The 25,090-nt window shown below is 51.2% G+C and overlaps 1 protein-coding gene across 3 annotated transcripts in view; it reads right to left on the reverse strand.

The window, feature by feature from the left end:
- Positions 1-1,294: 1,294 nt before the first annotated feature.
- Positions 1,295-25,090, reverse strand: part of LOC108160864 — a 48,804-nt gene continuing 25,008 nt past the window's right edge. Inside the window, exons 1-5 of one of the 3 annotated variants that reach the window (XM_017295146.2) lie at positions 22,312-23,031; positions 17,510-17,602; positions 7,450-7,743; positions 6,795-6,923; positions 1,295-6,714 (exon numbers count right to left, since the gene is read on the reverse strand). In XM_017295146.2, coding sequence (XP_017150635.1) covers positions 2,125-6,714; positions 6,795-6,923; positions 7,450-7,743; positions 17,510-17,602; positions 22,312-22,479 — 5,274 coding nt within the window. In that variant the 5' untranslated portion in view covers positions 22,480-23,031 and the 3' untranslated portion in view covers positions 1,295-2,124. Of the gene's footprint in view, positions 6,715-6,794; positions 6,924-7,449; positions 7,744-7,871; positions 8,337-12,149; positions 12,530-17,509; positions 17,603-22,311; positions 23,032-25,090 lie in introns of those variants that run through there. The other 2 variants (XM_017295137.2, XM_017295129.2) reach the window with 2 other exon arrangements.

Consider the following 25,090-nt stretch of genomic DNA (forward strand, 5'->3'; position numbering starts at 1 on the left):
CCTCATTTTCGAAGTCGAGATTGTGATGCCAGACGACAGTCTGGACCCTCACGATCCTGGGAGAGTGGTTCCTTCAACGATCTGGCCCGATTTGTCTAAGATATAGCCTTCCGAAGACTTGGATTTGCATTTCGTTAAAATACTGGTTTCTTCTGCACGCTATATCTCTGCATTACGGAAGCCGATCTGTGCGAGACTTGTCTCTGCGTGATCAGAAGAGTCCTGTCAATCGACTGCCATCGGAAAAAAGGACATCAATTTCTTCACGATTTTCGCAAAAAATCATGATGTAACCATCATTAAATTTTCAAGAAATCGGCCTCATTTTCGAAGTCGAGATTGTGATGCCAGACGACAGTCTGGACCCTCACGATCCTGGGAGAGTGGTTCCTTCAACGATCTGGCCCGATTTGTCTAAGATATAGCCTTCCGAAGACTTGGATTTGCATTTCGTTAAAATACTGGTTTCTTCTGCACGCTATATCTCTGCATTACGGAAGCCAATCTGTGCGAGACATGTCTCTGCGTGATCAGAAGAGTCCTGCCAATCGACTGCCATCGGAAAAAAGGACATCCATTTCTTCACGATTTTCGCAAAAAATCATGATGTAACCATCATTAAATTTTCAAAAAATCGGCCTCATTTTCGAAGTCGAGATTGTGATGCCGAACGACAGTCTGGACCCTCACGATTCTGGGAGAGTGGGTCCTTCACCGATCTTCTGCACGCTATATCTCAACTATTTACGGACCGATCTGTGCGAGGCATGCCTCTCCGTGATCGGGAGAGTTCTGCCAATCGACTGTCATCGGAAAAAAGGACTTTCAGAACCAGAGCCGAGGACCCTGGGATCTAATTCGGTAAGTTCGTTAGCGACATGTTCCCTGTATAAACTGGCACCTCTACATATCTACATGATATGTAAAATGTCGTATATGAAATGTCGTAATGTAGTGTCATACGACCATAGCTGGAGTTTCTACATACTTTTTACAGGAGTTCTACATGACAGCTACATGAAATGCTCCGCAGCGCCACTGTGAACATTTTCCGTTACAGTTCAAGTTGAAAAATGAAAACTTTTCCTTAAAATGAAACAAATTAGGCATCTGTTTTTTGTAATAGTTTAACAAATAAAATCCACTGCCAAAATAAGAAAACAATTGCTTTTATTTTTATTTTTTGTATTTATTTTTTTAGAAAAATAATTCTTTAGCAATCTTTTTGTGGATGCAGACATCTCTTTTCTCGTTACTCGTTTTCTGCAAAGAGAAATTGTATAAAAAAAAATCATTATAAAATCATTAAATATAGTATATTAGGTCGACTTAAGAACTATAAATACACAAAATCGTTCAAATGCAAAATAGATTTCAAAAAATCGTCTTCTGAATGTAGTTAAATGCTATTTAAGTACGAAGATTACAAAAAAAAGTCAAAATCAAATAGTTATGTAATAATTTAAAACTATGCATACATATCTCTAGTGTATGGAAAAACAATTTAGAGATGCGAGTGTCGTTGGACAACAGCTCGCAAAAGGAAGCTCAGCGACTGAGTTTCAAACTTCTGGCTAACCATATGAATCAAATGTATCAATGTATCAAAATATGAATATGAATAGTAAAAAAAAACACTTATGCGGTTAGTGTGGCAGCGAGGGGGCCGGCCAGGCTGGGGTGGTATGTTGTTGGGGAATGCATTGATCGATGTTCGATGTGGAGCGACAATTGGTGTTAATTTCGGGGCAAGTATATATGGGGCGTTGGTGCGTATATGCTTGTGTGCGTGTGCCAGGGAACATTGATGTGTGCGTTTGTGTGTGTGTGTGTGTAGGGGGCGGGTGGGGCACAGTTGGTACTTCTCATGTGGAACCATAGAAGGACTGTGCGGGACCTCCAGTCACGTTCATCCTCCGCCTGGCAGCGAGCTTCCTTCAGCTGGACCTTCCTTACTCTCCTCTCCTCTCCTCCTCCAGTCCTACTCTTAGACCTACGACCTATTTACATCCCGTGGGATCCTTAGGGGCGACGTGGCAGCATTGCGTTGCTTGAGATTAACAGTTTCCATGTACGGCTAGAAAGTTACACTAGAGACAATCGATGTCCCGCTGAGGGAGTGCATCATCTGCGCTGGTTCAGCATCTGCAGATAGTACTCGCAGTTCGTGCAGTAGACGGCTGGCGCGATCACGTGGCGCTTGCGGCACAGATTGCACTCCACGGCCTTGGCCGAGGCCTTCACGATGGCATTGTTGTAGACGCGGGTGGGTATGGCAGTGATGGCCGCCGGGGCCGAGCCGGGAGCTCCTGGGCTGGCCGACTCGGGCAGACCATTCTGCAGGGCCAGCTTCGTTTGGGGCGGCGGCGGTGGCGGTGGCAGGCAGTCGGCTTCGCCCTTGGTCCCTGGCTCGAAGCTGACCTTCTTCTGGGCAGGTTTTCCATTGGCAATAATAAGCTGTTGCGGCTGCTGCTGCTGCTGCTGTTGGGCTGGCAAGGGGTAGTAGGGTCCGCCGGGGGGCTGGTAGCCATGTGGCAGGGGCACTCGCTGATAAGGCGATGGCAGTGGCACCTGCTCGTTGGCCGCTGCCTGACCACTGCTGAAGTATCCTAGGCTCAGTTGCGGCGATGCCTGTTGGTGCTGCTGTTGCAGCTGTTGCTGGTGTTTCTGCAGTTGCACTGAGTAGCTTTGGGGCAGAAGATGGGCATGATGCAGTGGCCGGTGCATGCTGGTGTACTGGGAATCGATCTGCTGCTGCTGCTGCTGTTGCTGTTGCTGTTGCAGTTGCAAATGTTGCTGGTTGACGAGGCCACTCATGCTAGTGCGATGCTGCTGCTGTTGCGTCTGCTGGCGGTACATCTCCTGCTGGTGTTGCTGTTGTTGCTGTTGTTGCTGTTGCTGCTGCTGTTGTTGCTGCTGTTGCTGCTGCTGTTGCATTCTCTGCACATATCGCTGCATGTCCGTTGCCGCTGGTCTTCCCAGCATGGGAGAGGGCTGCTGTTGCTGCACTTGATGTTGCAGCTGCAATTGTTGCTGCTGCTGCTGCTGCTGTTGTCGGGGCTGTGGCTCTGTCTGCAGTCTGAGCATGTTCTGCTGCTGCTGCTGGATCATCTGGGCCGTTACCTTCTCGTTCGGGTGCTGTGCGGTGCGCAGGACGCGCTCCAGTATCGGGTTGGGTATGAAGTCATCGTCCTCTTCGTTGCCGGCGGTTGCCACAAGGATCACCTGGTCGCAGAACGACACGCTCTTCTTCTTCACCCGCTTTGGTGGGGCACCTCCACCCACCCCCACGCCCACACCCACACCAGCTCCTGCGCCAGCGGCGGCACTTTGGTTGAGCGTCTGCTGCACCATCGAGTTGAGGAGCTCCACCTCGCGGATCTCCTCGGCGATCTGGGACTGCGACATCTCGTACTTGGGCTTGGGCAGCATCAGCTGATGGGGCAGCTGGAGGGAGGCACGCACTGGTCCCGCACAGTCCACCTCATCGGCGTCCAGCTTCGCCTGGCTGGGTAGGCCGTTCATCTGGGTGCGGGGCTGGGGCTGGGCCAGCAGCTCCTGCGAAGCGTACGACCGGATGGTGGCCGTCTGCTCGAACCGGTGCGCCAGATCGCGGACACTGCTGGGGGAGGAGGCCTCCAGCTTGCGCTGCATCGTGCGCAGGTCGGCGGCCTGCTTGGCCTGCAGCTCCTTCAGCCAAGTGGTGTCGCCGCCGGCGCCGGCTCCCGTCTGCTCCTTGCGCAGCTTGAGCAGATGCTGGCGCTGCTGCAGCTGGGCCAGGATGCTGGTGGTGCCCTCGAGCGAGTCCAGCTGCTGTTGGCGCTGCTGCTTGTTGGCCGCCTCCAGCTGCTGCAGCTGGCTGAGCTGCTGGTTCAGCGGCTCCAGATCGAGCTCGGGTGGCGGCGGCGGCGGGAAGTCCTCGCTGGCCTGCCGCGAGTGGCAAACGGAGTGCGGGGGACTCGGGTACGGGGGCAGCTCCATCGGCGGCGGCAGTGGCAGCTCCTCCTGGGCCATGCCCAGCATTTGCATGTCCTTGAGCGGGCTCTGTTCGGAGTGCACCTGGGCACAGGTGGTGATGATGGTCTGGCAGGAGTCCTCGCTAATGGAGGTGTTCGAGCTCATGGCGGAGAGGTTCGACAGATTGGCCTCGTGGTGGAACTGCTGCTGTTGTTGCTGGTGGGGCGTCAGGGCGGAGCTGGTCCGCATGGGCGGCGGCGGGGCCACCTTCGGAACGGGCATGGTCAGCTGGCGGCCGCTGCCGTGGAAGCTCTTGCGCATCAGCTTGCTGCGCTCCAGGTTGGGATTGGGATTGCTCCCGCTGCCGTTGCCGTTGCCGCTGCCGCTACCTCCTCCCCCATTGGCGCACGCCCCAGGGCCGGGATAGTCGAAGTGGCCCTCGGAGATGTAGCCGCTCATGGCCAAGGCGTGCTTGCCCAGACCCACGGCACTGTCGTCCACGGAGCTGCCCAAGAGGGCAGCGGGCTGGGAGCAGGGATGGTGCAGGTGGTGGTGGTGGTGGTGGGCACTGGCCGGTGGTGCGGCGTCGTCCACGGCCTCGGTGAGATCGGGCATGGAGCGGTTCTTGCGCCGGATGAGGCCCCCCATGAGCAGCTTGCGCCGGATCTTGTGCTGCTTCTTGCCGCTCTTGTCCTTCTCCTTCTTCTCGTCCTTGTCCTCCTTGTGCTTCTTCAGGGTGTCCTTGGCGTTGACCAGCAGCGTCTCCGTCAGCGAGAACTCCCGCGTGAGCTTGTTCCGGTCCTCGCTCCGGCTGCGCTTCTCCTTCTCCTTGTCTTTGTCCTTGTCCTTGCGCCCGAACAGCGAGCGGCTCTCCCGCTCCGGCTTCTGGCTGGCCGGACTACTAACGACCACCTGCTGCTCGTACTCGATGGCATTGTCGTCCATGCCGACGGCGGAGGCGGAGGCGGCGGCGGCCAGGGCCTTCAGCGGGCTCTTCCGCTTGGGGAGCGTGGCGTAGATCTCGATGCTCTTGGACACGGCGCTGGGCATCTGCTGCTGCATCTGCATCTGCAGCTGCAGCTGGATCTGCTCCTTCTCCAGGGTGCGGTCCTTGCTGTTCTGGCGCACGTGCTTCACGCTGCTGGTGCTGCCCTCCCGCATGTGCTTCAGCTCGGGCATGGCCTCCGACTCGGCGCCCTTCTCCACGAGGATGCGTCGGTGCAGGCTGCGGGCCCGCATCACGCACGTGTTGTGCTTCATCCGGGCAAAGGTCATCGTGTGGGGGTTGCTGTAGGGCGCGTCCATGGCGGCCCGGGCCCGGCCGGCGGCCGCGTTGCACAGCACCAGGGCCGTCTCCAGGTCGTGCGACTCCTCCACGATTCTCGACTTCTCCAGCAGCTGGTCCGCCTCGTGGCAGAGCTTCTCGCAGTCCCCGGACAGGGCCATGCCATGGCCGACTCCTGCTCCTTGAACGCCTCCCGGCCCGGCCCCCATTCCCATGGCTGCCTCCGGTATCTTGGCCAGCTGGGGATTGAGGATGTGCTTGGGCGGGTACGAGTCCGTGGAGCTCAGCGAGAAGGAGTCGTAGCCGGGGTCGTACGGCAGGCCGTGGCGCGTCGGACTCTGCGGCACTGCCGCCACACCCCGCTTGGCCACCATGTACAGGTAGGGATTGTCCAGGGTGGTGGAGCTGGCGGAGCTGGCGCTGTTCCGGTCCCCCGACCAGTTGCCGGAGTCACGTCTCCGGGGCTGGTTTAGGTGCTCGGGCATGGTCAGGCCGTCGCTGGGCGGCGAGCTGCCGTTGGACCCATTGGAGGCGTGGCCGGAGCTCGACTCCGCGCTGTGGCTGCGCTGCAGCTGGAGGTGCTGCCGGCGCGCCAGCTGGGCGCTGAGCATCGCCTCGATGGGCTTTCGGTTGAGGAAGCCGCCGTCCTTGTCGCCACTGGATGGTGGCGCAGATCCGGGACCGGCGCCGCCGTTGATCTTGTCCTGGATGACGCTGAGGTTCTGGTACTGGGCACTCAGCACGTGCTCGACGGTCTTGCGGCTGATGTAGGCATCCGTCTCATCGGTGCCGGCCCCGTTCGACATGGGTATAGGCATGGCCATCGGCATGGGCATGGGCATGGGCATGGGGAAGATGTTCTTCTGGATGACACTCAGGTTCTGGTAGTCGTTGGTGGGCGTGCGCAGGGGCGTGGGCGTAATCGCCCGTCGGGTGCTGCCCAGGCAGGGCTTCTCCGGACTGGGGGTCACCGCCCGGCGCACCACCGAAGAGGCCAGTCCCGCCGCAGTGATGGAGGCGGCCGGGGACGGCAGAGATCCTGTGATGGATAGCTGCTCCATGCCCGCCGCGGAGCTGGGCGGCTGGGGCACCGCGTAGAGCAGCAGCAGGGGCTGGTAGCGGCCGCGACTGCACTTGTCCACCACCCCCTCCCAGCTGGGACCCACCTCCTTGACGTTGGCGTCGTCGAAGTACACCCACACCTTCAGCTTCGTGTGGAAGAAGAAGGTGGTGTAGTGCTTGCCGTAGTAGGAGACGATCCCCACCAGCTCGTGCTGCGCCTGCTGGGCCCAGCGCTGCTCGCTGACCTGATGGAAGACGTCGGCCAGCCGCAGGCTCGTACCGACGGCCTTCAGCACGGCATGGACCTGGTCGGCCGCGGGTCTTTCCGAGTCCCAAACGATGCCAATGGAGACGACATCGGGCCGGTTGAGCAGGGCCCGGCGTATCCCGATCTTGGCTCCACAGGTGTTCTACGGATGCGCAAAAAAAAACAGAACGGATGAGCTGCTGTGCGTCGGCAGAGGTTTTCGGTGGGGTGGGGTCTACTTACCGGACAGTCGCGTATGTCCCCCATGTTGCCGGCAGCCCTCAGCAGCTGGCCGAAGCTCAGCTGCTGGTGGCTCTGCATGGCCAGGCTCTTCTGCGAGGTAAGGGCCGAGGCGGACACATAGTGCACCATCTGAGGGGGATACCGAACAAAGAATATAGTCAGAGCCGTACAGAACAGTAGTCAGAGGTGGTGTGGCTTTGGTTATGGTCAAGGCGGAAGTGCGACTCCCACAGTCGCTGTGGCACGTGCTGACGTAAGCCCCAGATCGCAGCTCGATCAGTGATCTGCCCCTTTTAAGGGTCGGTTCTACGTTGGTGTCTATCTGCCCCGTCAGCCAGTCGGTCGCTCTCGGAAACTGGTTCAGCGGCTTTTCAAGCTCATTTCTGCATCTGCATGGCGCAAACCCGTTTTTCTGCCATCACCCAAGATCACCCAAGATCAACAGCGATCGGTAAACAGTTACTCATGTGGCAGACGGTGCAAGTGCTGCAGGTGTTCCAATGCTGAGGCCCACGTCGGAGCTCTGGCTGTGATTCGATCACTGATCGCGATGCCCCGATCGCTGGGGGCAGCACCAATCGGTGGAGGAGGAAGGAGACTAGACCGTTAACCCGCCTGCCACCTGTACACCTGTGCGGTAGTTCAAGCGACTCACCTGCGTGAAAGGAAGCTGCTCGGAGTTGGCCCCGCACTTGCAGACGCTCTGCTCGATGACGCGCATGGCGAAACGCCGGTGGGCGATGCAGGCACTCGACTCGCACGAGTCGCCATCGTCCGCGGAGATGTGAGAGTGGACGCGATGCAGCAGCAGCTCGAAGCACTCGGCCGCGTCGCCCAGGCAACCCAAGGGGAACCGTCGCCCAGCCAAGGGTCCACTGGCCAGGGCCCGCCTCAGCGGTTCCGGGCAGAGGGCGGGCTCCGAGCTGGTCTGCAGCTGCTGGAAGAGTTCCTGTTTTGGGAGACACGAGAGAGAGAGAAGAGTACGATTATAGCCGGGCTCAGGGCGGATCGATTGGTCTATGGACGAGGCATTGCTAGGGCGTTTCTAATCTTATCCTAGGCTATTCCTGGACTTACAATGACCGCACTGATGCAGCGATCTCTCTCCGCTGTTCCATTTCCCATGTTGTGGCTGTTGTTGTTGTTGTTGTAGCCCATCACCGCCAGCTCCACGCTGCTGGCCACCTTGGCCAGGGCACTCACCGACGCCTTCTGCTTGCTCTGGCGCGTCAGGGTGGCCGCCTTGTGGGCTCCACCCTCGCCACCCGCCTCCATCATCATCAGCTTCCGGGGACTGCTACGCGGCAGGGTGCCATTGTTGCTGATCAGCTGATTCAGCTGCTGGTGCTGCAGGGGCGCTGCTGACGGCGGTGCCGCCAGGGGGGCTCCTTGGCCGTGGCTCGGTGGGGCTGCTCCCGAGCATCCTCCCTGCGCCACCACATTCGTGGGCTCCTTTCGCTTGTACCGAAACTTGATCATGCTGCTCCGTGGGGTGATCCGCTGGACGATTGGGTTTCGCTGGGCTTTCAGTTGGGCATTTCACTGTAAGGTTTGTTTCGAAAAAAATTGCTTAGGTCAGTTCGCTGAGACCTCTTCGAGGAGGCGACTCGGGGTTTGCCAGGGGACTGTTTCCCTGAGTCAGCGCCGACAGGGGGAAGTGCCCAAAGACGTTGACGTCGTAGAACGGAAGTGGGCAAAAGACCCAACGGTAAACAAATACGAAACTGCAGGGAAATCAAAACCTGAGCCACAAAGCTATCGATTTGAACTCGGACTTCGCCTGGGCACGTGCTGGGGGATCGAGGGGAGTGAGGGGAGTGCTAGATGGAGAGTTCATTGGGCCAGGCCAGGCACACCCCAAAATGCAAAAACAAAACAGCAACAACTGGCCGAAGAACAGAGCTTGGCTTTCGGGACTTTCGCTTTTGGTCTCGACCTCATTTGCGGGCCGATCGAAAGTTTCGTTTCGCCTCAAACCGGTCCAGACTCGGACCCAAAGTTCTCCACCTCCTTCATCGCCTGATAGCTATCCACCTTCCACTGAGCAGAGTGCCAATGCAGCAGTTTGCGGCAACTTCGAGTTTCATGTGCAGCGGTCAGCGCTCTAATGTTTTCCACTTGACAACTGCTGACGCCTTGAAAATGAAGTCGCTCTAAATAGAACCTGATGCCAAGAGTCGACCCCAGAGCCCCAGCCCCAGGCCCAGGCCCAGTCCCAGAGCCAGAGCCAGAGCCAGACCCGACACGGAATGACGCCATATGCGACATATGGCTCTCTGTAAACGCCTTTTTTTCACTTTTGCTTTTGTTGGCACTGCCAATTACAATTGTTTGGCCAAGAGCAACAACAGCAGCGAGAACAAATAATGCCGATACCAACATATGGGATATACTACACGTACTCGCAGTCGCAGTCGCAGTCGTTTTTATAGACATGCGATACTTGGAATCGAATTGGGAATCGGCACAATTAACACTTGTCAACTGGCTAAAGTGGCCCGAAAAAGGGCTACGGGGGAAGGGGAGAGGGGGGTGGACATTCAGCAAAAGTGAGTGTATGGATTCCAAGGGAGAGCACTGATTCAAAGGTAGGAAGAAGCCTTCGAATGCGAGGAGGAGAGAAGAGAGCGGGCGAGGGTTTGGAGAAGAGAAAGCCATCCAGAAACATAAGGAATTCGCCATTGGGGCAACATCAAGGCTCAGGGAAACTATTGAAAATATCGCAAAAGAAGGAGTTTAAGCAGAGTAAAGTGGAAACAAACAATCCAATCCCATACCTTCCTACACACCTCAAATCTACGTTCTATTCGGAGACTCTTTCAGGAAAAACCATCTGCAGATGGCGCTAGACCCCACAGGAAGGAAGAGGGCGACGAAGACCCCACCCAAAAGTGGCTAACATCCAACGACAAAACAACGATTCGAGTTGACTGCACTTTTGTGACAATTCTGGACTGTTTATGACACAAGAGGGGTACAAAAAAAAGTGTTTAATAAGCGGCAAAGCCGAGCGGAAGTTGGGGCCGGGGACACTCCGAAAACCCAAACGATTTCCAGTTTTACTTTTTTCCCTAATTGTTTTTCCAACTAAACAGACGTCAGGTGGAAGGGGGAGAGGGGGGGGGAGTGTGCACTGGTGTATCTGTAATTGCCCATTCATTGGACAAAACAGTTGCATGTTAATTAGTCCAGAGCACACGTCACGCTCTTTAATTTCCATTAGCTGAGGGCCACCCATTCGATGGCCCAATCCCCCGGCCATGGACCAACCCGTCTTGCCACACCACGAGTGTTGGCGAATATTTGTTGGCCAACAATTGACTCGATGTGGGCCCCAAAGGGAACCGAAGAGGCTGTCATTGGAGACGAGGATCTTAGCCCTGGAAAGTGTTGTAACCACTAGATTTCCTGGACTCTGTAGCTCCCATGTTTTCCAATTGATCTTCTGCCAGTGTTTTCTGTCTAATATTTTAGCCCTCATCTTTGTGTGGACTTTGTGGATTGTGTTTTGGGTTTTTGTTTTGCTTTTGCTTTTGAGCACTCGAAGGGGAACTTGTAGTCCTTGAAACATGGCTGGCACTATTTATAGATCTTTGCACACCTCAATCTCAATCATTCAGCAACAGAAAGAGCTAGACACAGACAGAGATACAGATACAGATACAGATACAGATACAGGCAGACAGCTGCAGATGGATTTGAGAGCGGTTTTGTATTTGAAATGCAAACAAGCTGGAAACAGCCACTGGCCTGCAGCTAAATCTTTTCATTTATTATTATTATTATTACGGTCTTTTGTTGCTTTTTTGCTGCTGGAGTCTCATGATTTATGAGCTTTAATTGTTAAGCCACAAGCGGGGGCTAAAACGAAATTTTATGGCAAAACTGTTGCCGCTGTTTCCGCAATTACAGCGGCAACAAGAGCAAGAGCCAGAGACAGAGACAACAGCAAGAACTGACCTTTTTCCCAGCCAAAGATTGAGAGATTGCGAGACCAGGGAGAACTGGCAGGCAAATGTGAGAACTCCGAACACGTGCAACCTGCCACAGACAAAAGGATGCTGCAGATACCTGGCAGATAGACCAACCCGAAAGATGCACAGATTGCACGGCCAAGAAGGTAGACAGCCGCGAAGAGTGGTAATAGAGAGAAGGAGGCGACGCTCAGGTAGACGACAGGTGACCGCCGGGCCCAGCCTTGGGCCAGGCCCGAGGCACGTGAGCCGGCTGCCAATCGTCCAACTGGGGGGCTAATGGGGGGCTCTTTTACACATGCCAGACATGCGCCAGCATTTTGAGAATTAACCATAAATACTCATATGTACATATGTATCTCTCCGAGTGGCTGGCCCCCAAGAATCCACGCATTAATATGCTGGCAGGCTCCAAAGACAGAGACGAAAGCCAAAGAAATCGAGGCATTCATGCTCGTATCGATGGGGATGATGATGATGATGATGATGGTAAGGATGGTGACACTGAAGACGGGGCCTAAAGCGGAGTTTGTGGCCCAAGTCTTTCGTTGGGTCTCGGGTTTGGGCTCCGGCTCCGGCTCGGGTTGATGGCTTGCATTTCAAGTGGGGGCGGAGACCAGTTGTCGGTCGACGGAGGGGTGCAGAGGGGCCTGGGTACTGGGTACTGGGTACTGGTTTTTATGGCCTGGCAATGCAAATTGAAAATGCAAAGTGCTCGAGTGCTCTCCCCCCCCTCATTGGCTTGGCCCACAAATTGCACTTAAATGTTAGCTAGTCTCTCTTCTTATATATGTACATATATGTATATCTGGATGGGGAATCGCGTGATTCTCTGGACTTTCCCTAGGGAAAGACAATTGGCCTGAGAAGCCATGGCACTCTTTGAGCTGCGTGCGATGAGCAGATTAATCTTTAATATGCAGCATAAATGCATTAGCAGAGTGCCCACTGTGGCAGGCAGGTGGTTACAGGGGTAAGGGGCAGTGGGGGGCTTTGGCCAACATTTACATACCAAAAGATGTCTCTCACAAAAGGCCAAAAAAACTGCGTTGGAAACAAGTTAGCGGTGGCTTTGTGGCTCAGTGGCTCAGTGCCGTACCGCTATATGGACACATGGCGAACATGAAGACAAAACAAAGCCAGAGAGTCAATGGCTATAACTGGAAATCGATTTGAGCCGAGATCGGAAGACCATGCAAAACAGCTCACAATTCTCAACTGTAAGATTGAAACCCAGACCTGATGGCCCATCTCAAATACCGACTGGAATGATCTGGCAAAAGGTAAGACGATCCACTGGAAAAATCAACAAACTTCCCTTGAAAATAAACAAAACTTTGGTGTGGCAAACCCCGAGTGCGGCACTCTGTGTAGAACTTACGCCGGCATTATAATAGAAGGAGTAGTATTCATGTATTCCAGGCTCGATTCTCGCTGGGTTATCCAAATCCCAAATGGTTTTCCAGCTAAAAAGCACTTTTTGCACTTTTGCCAGTCAAACAACTTGTTGTTTTTGTTGCACGGTTGGTCTTTTCAATCTTCAACTTTTGTCAGCCACGGCACGGCACGGCACGGCACACACTCAAAATTCAGATAAAACAAAATACAAAAAAAAAAAACAAGATATGATTGAAATCAGCGTTTTTTGCCGCGCGCGCGATTTTTGGATTCTCGGTTATGGTTTCTGCTGTTTCTGGATGGTTGGATCGAACACGTCCGCACTGTCTCGCGACTGAAACTTGTTTGGGCCGCACGGTTTTGGACCCAACGAAAGAGCGCGGAGCGCATCGGCAAACAAAAGACGTTTGGGCAGAGAGAGAGAGAGAGAGAGGGAAAGAGACGGGGACAGGACCGGTTTGGTGGCGAGACGAGACGAACAAGAACCCCGAAACAGGGGGGAGTTTGTCTTGTACGAGTAGTAGGGCAAACAGGTAAATGGCTTGGGTGAGCAGGTAAACGACAAGTAGGCTCTCTCTCTGCTTTGACTCTCTCGGCCACGCTCTCTGACAGGAGTCACCCTGTGGCTGGCTACCCAGATTTGCCTTAATTCAAATGACAAATGCAGCCAGAAGACGTAGAAGAAGAAGAAGACGACGACGAACGGGCAGCCGCTCAAGTGGCATCAGGATCGTCGAGCAGAAATCTCCCAATCATCTCAAGACTTAGATAATAGTCGATGTAGAACTCGTTTGGAGTCGTCTGTGGCCATGGTTTGGCAGATCAGACTCCAACTCCAACTCCGACTCCAAATGTGACTCAGAGTTGTAAGCGGAAACGCGCGCGACTATTACCGCATCCCAGGCCAGTGACGCACTAAATATCGCCGACCCAGCAACACGCTGAATTTCCAAGAAGCCCCCAAGTAAATTAAACCGATTCGACCAATACCAAGGTTCACCCACAAAACACAGAAAAAAACCACAAAAAAAGCGAGCATCAAAAACGAAACCGATCATAACAGACAAAAAAACAAAGAGAGGGAAAAACACGAGGGAACCAAATTTCATTTTATATCTTTCAGATTAAAGCGGGTGTAGAGAGGGCATGGAAAGGTGGGCGGGGGGGGGGGGTGGGGGGGGGAGCCACGTTCCGATGCACGTTATCCGTTATCGTGTCACTGTTGCTTATCCTCTCCCACTCCTACAGAGAGACAGACAAAGAGACATATCTGTTGTGCAGGGAAGATGCACTCGCTCTCTCGCTCTTGCACAAGGTATCATGAGGGAGGAGGCACACGCGACCCCCCCCCCATACAAGCATATGTATATGTATGTAAAATAGCCAAACTTTGATCATAGCATTTGTGCACCGATCAGCAGAAAAGCTTTAAGGCAACGCTCTTGTTGCTTGAAAGCTTGTCTTTTCATGAAGCTCAAAGCTGGAGGAGAGCCACGGCGAGGAAGTTACACAGCGAGCCGTAGCTTTCGTTGGAGTTGGAGACGGGTTCGGGTGCGGGTTCGGGTGCGGGTCATGACTCATGCTGTGCCTGCATCGGTGTTAAGGAGAAATTGATTGATTGGACAGCGCAAGCCACAGTGGCGTCTGCCAGCAATGAGATAGTGGGGATGGCACTGCGACAGAAGCAGAGCAGCGCAGGAAAAAGTATACCAGGAAGGGTTTTACCAGTGCTCCAAAGTTCAACTTTTAAAAGAATTCAGACTGCTTAACCAGTTCTTAACCATTTCTATCTCCCCGCAAGTCGATAACCGAAACAAAAGACAAAGAAGTTTGATGGATTGATCTGATCAGATGTCGCGAATGAGGCAGGCAGACCATTCAATAATTGATGACTTCTATGATTAAAGACTCTTGATTGCATTTCTCTTCAGAGTCAAATAAATAAAAGATGGTCTTTTGTTTGCCCACAAAAGCAACCTTCAAACAGCACGTCGAGTGCATAAATTCGACAAAAACAACAACAATCAAAATTTAATTTAATAAAATTGAAGCTTGTCGCTAAAGCGAGATATTCATACGGGTACTCGTACAACATCAGTCGAATATCTGATCTTGGGGCAGAGTGATAGTGATTCATTCCACACTGGAGTTGTGCCTAAAGATGGCTAGTGGCTCTGGGGCTCTGGGCTCTTCCATTAGCACTTGATTTACCATGCTCGTGCAATACGATTCTCTGCCCTGCAATGCCATGCCCATCCCATCTACCTGGCTGGCACTGGCCCTGGCCCTGGCCTCCCTTAGCCCACCTTTATTCATGTTAATTTCATTTTTATGCCCTCTTGAGCAGAGCAAACAACAAACCCGAAAACCCGAACGCAAGAAGAGCCAGCGAAATGCATCAAAGGCTGCACTCGACAAAAAAAAACCTTTGTTTGCACTTACTATAGATACGTTCGAGATTAAAGAGAACCCACAGAAAAAAAATCTGGAGTGGATAGAGTAAACAAAGCTTAGAGTGGCGATAAGAGCTGGAGCTGGGGTCTGGAGCTGGGGCTGGAGAGTGCTCCATTTGTAGGGCTTATCAATGTGGCACACGATCATCTATGTATCTATGTATCTATGTATCTCTGTGTCTATGTGTATCTGCCTCATCATGATTGTTGGGATTGATCTCTGGTCTGGAGAGACTGCTTTCCCGAGAAGAGGACCTGCAATAATGAGTTTGTCCTTGTCACCGTCCTGGTTCAGGGGAAGAGTGATTTTTTCCATCAGTAGTCGATGCCGGTTGGCGGATGGCGGGGTTTTCTTAATGGGAATTGTGCATTGAAGCATGGCCAGATGTCGAGAACCTTTCCCTGTACCCCACACCCACGCTGAAGTGAAGCATATAAAGTGAAACAATCAACGGGGGGAAACGGAACGGTCAAAGTGATCGCAATCGTGGGAGTTTCCCACCAAAAGGGGCCAATGTCTTCTACTTTTCTTAGTCAAACTCCCACTACCACTAGCACTCGCCCTCCGACGATTTTCATAATTAAATAGTCTTGCCGTCTTTCCCGCGGGCTACTGCCGGTGGGTGCCAGAGGTGGAAGGAAATTTAATTTAGCCCAAGAGCGACTCCACTCAACCGAGCAGCGACAAGTGGCGGAGCCAAAGAGCCGACCATCTCCCAAAGAAACGAGGAACGAGAACCGGGAACCGGGAACCGGGAACCCACAACCAAGAACCAAGCACCAAGCATAATTAATGCGAAAAGACAAAAGTCTTCGCTCCTCCCAAGACCCAACCACTTCTCAGCGGCTTCTCTGGCAACCCTGTGTCGCAAACAAGGGGTTTCGTTAGGGGGAAGTGGCTATGGCAACCAGAGACGTGGGCAGTGCAGTGCCGTGGGGAGGGGGGGGGATAACAAAGCGTTCAAAGCAGTCAAAACAAAACAGGCAAACAAAAACAAAAGCCAACGAAGAGACCCAAGAAGGAGCCAACGGCCAACACTTTCCACTTCGTCGTCGACAAACGACGTCATCAATGCAGACACTCACACACACCGAACAGAGAGAACAGTGAGAGAGAGAGCGAGCGGTAGAACTGGGAACACCCTGTGAAACGCTGTGGTTTGCGTTGCTCAAAAGTACAGTCACGTCGTTGCCTTTTGTCTTGACGGTTACCGAGTTTTTCCCGAACGTCACGAGTTTGTCGCTTGCCTACGGCCTAACCATGGAAGATGCTCCTCTCCACAGCCTCTTCTGCTGCCCCTACCCCTACCCACTATCCCTCTCTCCCCCTCTCTCATTCTTTCTGGCTAATGATAATGATGATGATCATCTTCTGGTCGGGTCTGGTCTGGTTTTCTTGGGTTGTACAAGCATTGAGAGGGTGACTCTAACTCTGACTCCGACTCCGACTCGTTTTCTGTGTGTTCAGTTTTTCCACTTTATGGAAATTCTCGTTGTAGGAGTTTGCCTCAGGAGTTCTGATGGCTGGCTGGATGGGGGAGTCAAAGTTTATTGACTCCCAGAAGGATTTCGAATAGACATTTGCATAATTCAGTTCATTTCGGACTGGAAAAGGTGAGAAGCATATTAATCACTTTAGGCCACTATTAAGCGGGGCAGGAGCGTTGAAAGGTTGTCACGCTAGAGCGGATCCTGCAGGTCCTGAGCGGGGCGTGACCCTGTGACCCTGTGCCCCTGTCAGCGGCCAGGACTTATCCGGGCCGGGATCTGCGACAGGCCGCAGGAACACATGTGTGCAGTGGATGGGGTGTGAACCTTACACTCAGCTACTATACAGTTAAGATCTCAGGGAAAACGATTTCAGATCGAGGGACTCTCGGCTTGAAGGATTCGGTCTACCCCACCCCCACACACACATCCTTTCTCAACTGCTGCAATTGTCTGGCTGGCTGGGAAATACAACAACGAAAACTGAAAAACTGGGAAATGGAAAACCATGCACTTGGCAGCTGACGAGAGCGGGAGCGGTGGGTGCGTGTGAATAAATGACGACGGGATCGGTGACGGTGCCGGTAGCGGAGATCTACACGGAGACGGACAAGCGAGACAAGACAACATGTTCCTCCTCACTTTGACTGGCTGGGCAATTAAGGCGAAAAGAAAGAAATCTGCTGTGGAAAATCTAAAAATGCATCCATCCAAAGCCAGACGGGCGCAGACAGCAGAGTGGGAAAATTTCCAGAGACGTTTCTATGACTGACCTGACCCTGACCCTGGCCCTGGCCCGGCCTGGTCCGAACAGGCGCTTAATTGCTTTATTTGTTTGGGTTTCTGCTTAAGCCAGAAAGGGACTCTTATTTAAATGCACATATCATAAGGTGAATTTTCCAATCCCAAGAAAGTATGGCACCAATAATCCAAAAATAAATATAGTAGATACATTTTTACAGTCTTATTTCTATGGAATAGTGGATGTATTTACTTGTGTGCAAAATCTGAATCTTCTTAGAATTGTGACAAATTTATTTTACTGCCTCAAACGAACAGGAATTTTCTTTGAAGCAGATCTCGAATGCGTATTCCATGGCATTTTTTCTTAACCGAGATTCGCAGATGAATTTTATGCTGCATACTTTCGGGCGGGCATCAATAAAGCGGTCCTCAGAAGGCAGCCAGAGCAACAAAGAGTTCATTTTTGCACACGTCGCGTACTTATACAGAACTAATACTATTATTATTTAATTATATGCGTTTCTTCATGATTTAAATGCCAGAAAAATTATATTTAAGAGTAAATCTACGCTTAGCAATGCCTCGTGGTCGTGTGGTTTGTGTACCCGCTTAGTGGGTACACAAGATTCGCGAAATTTCGAACTGGTTTCGAACTTACCTTTAGAGCGCAGAATATACAGTCTTGGCCGCCGCATACATGCTGGTTAAGGCCCCGGAACGAGCGTCGAAAGGCGTCCAAGTGCCACAAGACCTGCAAGAGAGCCAAACAGAGAAAGAGAGAGAGAGAGCGTGTGAGATGGTGTTCAAGCAGCGTGTGGGAAGGGGGGGGGGGGGGGGGGGGGGGGGAGGACTGATATCTCTACAAAATCTCCGTTGAGTGTGTATAACAAGAGAGGCCCAAACCGGTTAACCCGACGCCATCTTGCCAAAGATCTTGAGCTTGTCTGTGTGTGCATAGGTGTGCTTGTGGCCGGGACAAAGACTCAAGAGAGTTGCGCTGCCCAAAAGTCGCGCCACAAAGTGCTGCCGCTGTGTGTGTGTACCCAAACTCGTTTCGCATTCGGCCACAGCCACAGCCGCAGCTACAAAACTGCAAAAGCCCAGATCTTGTCTGAGGCGATCTTAGCCCGCTACCACTCTGAATCTGAATCTGACTCTGACGCTGGCTCTAACTCTGGCCGAGACTGCGATCGAGACTGGGTGGCCCAGACGGAGAGGAAAACCCGCCAGTCGGGTCTCCGTTCCCTCTTTTGGGGATTTTCTTCATTTTGGCGGCCTTTCGACAGTGGCGCGTTTTTAGTGCTGTTCGTTGTTCGTTTTTGGTTTCGTTTCGTGGCAGGAGGAAAGCCCAAAAGATGTCGAGTCAGAGTTCAAGCGATGAATCATGGCCATCGAAGGGGGGGTGGGGTGGCCCTACAGATCCCACCAAAGCCGAATCTAGCCGAATCATATCAATTGCCTCTCACTGGCAAGAGGCCCAAGACCCGGAGAGCTGTAATTAGCATTCGCTCGGCGAAAGCAGACCCCGCGGGCAGGCAGGCTCCCTTCACTCTGTCTAATGGCTAAGCCAAAACTCCATTAGATTTGGAGCAGTTTGGAGCACGAAAACCGGTTCACGGATTTGGGCACCCAACTGTCCGCAGTGTCCGAGCAGCTGCATTGGCCCACAAGTCCAAGTCCCAGCTCCAGCTCTAAGCACGAGCCTGTTTGCTGTTTGGCCAAAAAATAAAAAAACAATTAAGTGGTTCTTATAGAGGTGTGTGTATAGCCATATACATACTCGCACCACAAACTCGAAAAATATACAAAATTCAGTGCTTGAATGGAGAGCAAGGATTGCAATGGAAAGGCATTGTTTAAACCTTTGAAAATGATTCAAAGATGAGTATATAAATACCTAAAAATGCATATATAGTATATACGATACAAGATGGAAGAGAATACTCATTGATTTGTGAAAGATAAAGCATTATTTGAGAAAAATAAGACCACAGAAAGAGATAAAGTTCGAATCAGAGATATATGAATTGATTAGAGAGGAAGATCCCATTGTAGATCGCATCTTTTTTCGGTGCTAGAGTTCTCGGCCATTAGCATTCAAAGAGCCAAAGGAAGACGGACGGAATGGGAGTAGGAGTAGAAGGGGGACGGGGAAGTTTGTCATGCCCGAAGCGTGGAGAATGTTGGAATGATTTCCTGTCGTTTTGGGCATTTACAAGCCTAATTAATCCCCACATCGACGATGCCCAATTGACAATTTCACCAAAATAGGAAGTCATTAGTGGCGGGGGGGAAGGGGCCTCTGCCTGTCTTTGCCTCTCTTTCTACTTCCTCCTCTGCTATTTGTCTATGTCTCTCTCTGTCTCTTCACTGACAATCGGAAGATGTCGCTTAGCACGTGCTACCGAAACTGCTGACTGCTCCACGCCCACGCCCACATCGAAGTTCACGCCCCCGTTGGCTCTTTTTTGTAGAAAAAGGCCTACACACACACAACACATTTCGACCATAATGTGACCATAGAGTGGGCCAATTAGGCGGGTATTGAAAATGCTATATGTGGGTGGGTGCCCACGTGGGGCTGCAGCGGAAGTGGAGCTGCGAAAGGCTAGACTCGGACTTGGACTTGGACTTGGACTCTGACGTTGTGGGTGGTCTGTGGGGCATAGGAGGATGAAGTAAGACAGGGGCAGGTGATGGATCTAAGACCAGATCTAAGATCGATCCCAGATCAAACGGAAAGCGCCATCAGAAGAGAGCTAAGATAAAACATATCCATATTTTGATTTCTCTGGAATTCTTTCCTAAAATATATGCATTTTTAAAAGTCTGATCTTAGCCCAAAGTTTAGGATATGAACTTTGATTTCTGATTCCATTTCAAGCAGAATAGCAGCTCCTTGTAGGCATAGCAGCCAGGCCTCGATTGGCCATGAGTTGGCAGTCTTTGTATTTCGGTTACATAAGCAGCTTAGAAAAGAAGTAGAAAAGGGAGAAGAGCTGTAGCTACAACACGGAAAAGACAAAAGACTTGGGCGACAAACCCGTACCCCTGCCCCTGCCCCTACCCCTACCCCTGCTTGTGTTGCACGTTGCTGACCAACGGGCGGCCGAAATGTGTTTGTGAAAGTTACACACATCGAAAGAAATACAGGTACTACATACATATGCCCAAAAGATTTCCCTTCGAAGCAGCCACAGCCACAGCCACAGCCACACGGCAGTGGAAGTGGCAGAAATAAATATTTAAACTTTTGATCATAATTTATGCTCAACCTGTTGCTGCTGGCTTTAGATGTGGCTGTGGATCGGGTATACCCTCGCTTGATCGGGGGTTATATCGACTCTGAAGTGAAGAGCCCAAAGACCACAGAAATGTGGCCACATTTTTGATTTTGAAGCTGAGGCCATCGTTCGAAGAGAGAGTATCAATAGTTTTGGAGGTCTTCGTAGACTTTTTGCTGCTTTTGTTGGGATTTGTTCGATTGCCATTGGCACAGCTGCGCATGTTTGTTGCCCCCCCTCCCTACCCCCTACCGCCCCTTTGTGTATCAATCGCAGCCTCATTCAAATTGATTAGCATACTAGTTTTATTGGCTGGAATTTCTTTAGAAATACATTGGAAATTTTGAATTATGCATTTGCAATCATCGTGGGTTTGTGGGTTCTTCCCCATTTCCGCCTGCCATTGGGGAGGCTTTTACTGGAGCACCCACCCCCATGAGAGCCTCTTACTGGAGCGTAAAACAATTGCACCACGTTAGGGCCTCCGACTCCGAATCCGACATAATTAAGTTAAACCGAAAACAGCCATGGAGGAAATTCAATTAAATTAAAGCGAAATGTTTAACGAGACTTGTGACAGCCGTTGAGCAGTAGAGGGGAACAAATACCGATGCAGAGGGGCAGGGAGGCAAAGAGAAGTGGAGTGAGGTTGCAACACAAGCATTTAGATATTTCCCAGGATAAACAAACACGACACCGGTACGCACATGCGCTTAGTACTCTTGGAAAAGCGGAAAATCTACGACTACGACCGGAGCAGGTAGCTTGAGCGATCCCTATCCCTTCCACATCGGGCACATAGTAGATCTCAGATCTTGGGCATGACGCTGCTGTCACGCTCGCACAGATACACAGATACACAAACGGAAACAAAGGATCTCCGGATGCCTTCCACTGTGTCCCTGCGGCAGCCTCGAGTGGTGCACCCGCTGAGTGATACGGGATACATGGCAGGTCCCACTCCCAGCTATAGTCACAGTCATCGTTATAAACACAACTACTAGTGCGAGTACCTTATGTAAGACCCGTAAACGAGGCTGGCTGGTCGCCCCATAAGTGGTTCACTTTTCACTCCATGTTTTTTTTCTTTCTGTGTCTTTTTTTTCGGCTTTTGTGGCGGGGGTGGTGCTGAGGCGGAGTCGAGCCATGACAATCCACGGTTGGGTAAGGTCTTAAGTTACATGATCAGCCCCAGCCTCGGCCCCTGCTTCACTATCGCTATTATCATCATCATTTGACACATTTACACTTTTTCTGTGGCATTTTCTGCACATCACTTGATTTCCCCATGGAGATCCCTGGAGGAGCATGTGATCGCTTGATCACTTTCTGATTGACTTCATTTGGATGCTAATTACATATACGTATGACTTTTGTTCCTCCCCATCGATCAACGATCAACGATCAGCACATGATCTACCAATCCCACATTGCGTAAATTACTGTGGGGGAAATCGTGAGAGGAATCATCTTTGTGAAGTCTTGATTCTCCAATCCTTCTAGGATAAATTTGATGACTGTACCTGTATCCTTAACCATCAGCTATGATCTGTGATCATCTGTGCTCATTTCCAGCAGAATCCAAGAGCTGAAAGTCTTTTATGATCTCCTCAACGTAACCCTTACACTATCCCTTTTTCCTTAATGCCCTTCCTGAGCCCTTTTATTGGGTATATGAATGTGTTCTTGGAAAGTCTTCTCTGATTCTTTTAATCCCCATACGTGCAGGTACAGTTCTTCGAAAGAATTTCCCTTTCTATGGAATATCTATATCCGCTGATCAGTGAGTGATCTTCCCTTGCTGTTCCGTGCCTCGTTGCACGCCGCTTGACCGAGTCCGTTCGGAGGGGGCAGAGAGAGAGGCAGACAATTAAATGTGCGCCTACAACAGAAATTATTTCAATTTTGTGGCTTTTTATTGTCAACTGCAGCCGCGTTTTAATTTCTACATTTCCCAGCCAGAGAATGAGCACAAGGGGAAGAACAGAGACAGAGACAGAGTGAGGGAGAGAGAGTGGGAGAGTGTGTGGGCAAAGGTTGTCGTTGCGGCAGTTGACAGTTCAAGAGATTCGAGAAAATGCTTTTTATGGCCATGTAGTTGCAGAGCTTGAACCCGGCTGACCTTTGATGAAATCGGTTCGCGGTTCGTCGTTCTGGATCGAGATCGAGATCTTACCTTGCAGGTCTGAAAAAATGCCCCGATATTGTTTTTGGCATTCAATGTTGCTGTTTGGGCAGTCATTGGTTGTTGTTGTTGTTGTTGCTGTTGCTGCTGTTGCTGTTGCTGTTGTTGGGCAGCCAATGGGGCATGCGGCAGTGCTGTCTTAATGGCCACCGTATCCATATTGAAAGCGTTTCGCACACAGAACAAAAAGGGTATTCCCCGTGTGTGTGTGTGTGTGTGTTTTAGCACATGGTTGTTGTTGTTTTTGTTGTTATTGTTGTTGCAACTTCCGCAAGAAGAAGCCCGCAAGGGAAGTTACAAACCCTTTGCTACCACTTTTTGCTGCTGCTTCTATTTTTTTCCTCCACTTCTTGTTCTTCTTCTTTTACTTCGTTTTGCACCTGTTTGCGTTCACTTAACTAAACTTTTTTTCGGTTGTTGTTGTTGTTTCTTCTTGGCTTCGTGTTGAAGTGTGTTGAAGGTGTTGATGGTTTCGCCCAGCTTGGGGAAAAGCTACGGAGTTTTTCGGTGTTTTCTTGATTTTAATGTCACGTTTACGTGGAAAACACACACAATTGTACAGACACACGTATAAAAAAAGCACTGTTGTTTGATTCTGGCTTTTGTTTCTAATAGTTTTATACACAGTTCAGAGCACAAAAAAAATTATTGTTTCTTTTTATTTTGTGGAGCTGCGATGGCAACGGCAAACGGCGACTGCGCAACGGCGTCGACTGAGCGGTAATAACGCCAGCAGCGACCACAATTTCCCCTCGAAGTGGCCTGGCCTGCTCAAACGGCGGCTCGTAATGGGTAATTCCCTCTTTCGCGCTCTCGACTGCGACTGGGACATTTCGAGCATAAATTCCCCTCGAAGTGGCGCAAGTGCCAACGGCAGCTCAAAGGGGAAATTCCCTCTATCTGCCTTTCGGCTGGGACATTTCGAGCGTGTTCGAAGTGAGTCCCAAAAGTGTTGCCTACTTTTGGGTGCTGCTATTTAAGACGAAGCACTTTTCGATGTTCTTTATTTAAACTATAATTATTTCGATGGACATTTTGCTGAATACCTTCCATGATGTCCAGATCAGTATTTTGTGAAGTTTTTGAAACCAGAAATTTTTTCAATTCTAGTGTCCAAGCAAATTACCCAAAAATACCCAGGAGGGAATTTTACGCTCTCAAGCATATGTATCTCTCGCGCTCTCTTTTGAACCAAGCTCGAGCCAGAAATCCCACAAAGGGAATTTTACTCTCGCGCTCTCTTGCCAGCCAAGTTTCAAAGCTGGAGCTTCGGGGTCCCAGCTTGAGTCAAACTTAGGCAAAAACGACGACGACAAAAAAAAACCAGAAATCTCCCAGCACAGCACTGCTTGCCCAGACAGACGCTTCATACAAAATGGCGGCCGTTAAGATCAGCATAGAAAACGAAGAAACAGCGTTACTCGCTGTACTCCGCACGTAAATGAGAAAAAAGGTACAAAAGCGAACGAAAAAAACACGTTTACAGACTTAACGAGTTTTGCTCCATGTTGTCGCTGTTCCAAACTCAGCGTGCAACAGCAGCCAAAAAGGTAGAAAATCAAGTGAAACGCGAAAACAACAACAAAATATTGTTATTGAGGTTGCCAAAGAAGGTGGAGGGGTGGGGGTGGGGGTGGGGGGAGACAGGTAGAGCGGGGGCAGATCATGATGTTGTTTTTTTTCCTTTCTCGTTGGGGTTCTTCTGCTGCCACAATGCTCATGATGGGGGCCCACTGGAGACCTGGAGGCTGAAGGTGCTGCTGCTGCTTCGTTTTCATTTTATGCTTCTCCATCTCCATCCCCATCCCCATTCCCATCTTCTTCTGCTATATCTTCTTATTGGGATTTTATAGTTGTTGTTGTTGTTTTTTTTTCATGGGCCATTAGCTGCATTGGCGCGGCTTTTGTTTTGGGGGCCAGTTTCTCCTCTGGTTGCCCCTTTCCCCCATGCCTTCCCTTTCGAAAATCATTGTTTATGTGGCACTCGCGGCGGTCAGGAGAATTTCGCGCCAAAAGCCACAGAAGCCAAGCCAAGCCAAGCCAAGCCAAGAAGAGCTGGAGTTGGGCCTGGAGATGGGGGATGGGTAGCCGATCTGGGGAGCTTATCATTAAACAAAAGAGAAGCACGCACTGGCGAAAAAAAAATCCGCTTAGGGTGTGCTTCTCCCCCAGCACCCCTTTTCCCCTTGAACCGCCCCACGTATCGCCTTCAAGGTGAGAAATGCTTTGTTTTAAGATCTAAGAATATTAAGGATTTAAGGGGTTTGTTGTTGTTGCAGTTACATTCCACTAGCAGTTTTGATTAGCTAATTAAATTGGCAGCTGCTGCACTTGTCGCTGGCCCCCTGCATCCCCCCCCCGAGGCTCGAGCACATAATTTGCAATTTTCCATGCTTCATGCTGCTGCAACGACCACAGCAACGAAAACAGCTCATTATACGGCTGCTGCAACTGGGCGCAGTGGGGGCGTGGCCCTGCCCAGTTAGAGGAAGGTCGCCCAAAGCATTGCCCAACTGCCACAAATGCGCAATGATCTACATAGATCGGTTGGCCAATCCGCCAATTCCGAGCAGTCGAGCAGGCGGAGGCCAAGCGGCGTTTTGGGGGGCCAACAAAAGAGAATTGATTCTACCCTCGACTTGGGAAAAGACCCGCATAGGATCTTCAAAACAAAAGCACCCACTTTAGACCCCAAAAGGTGGTCCTTTCCATCTGAAAAGGACAAGCCCTCACTCCAGTAGTCCCAACGAATTGTCTTTCTACTGATTAA

Source organism: Drosophila miranda, chromosome XL, assembly GCF_003369915.1.
Source record: "Drosophila miranda strain MSH22 chromosome XL, D.miranda_PacBio2.1, whole genome shotgun sequence".
Taxonomy (NCBI): Eukaryota; Metazoa; Arthropoda; class Insecta; order Diptera; family Drosophilidae; genus Drosophila; species Drosophila miranda.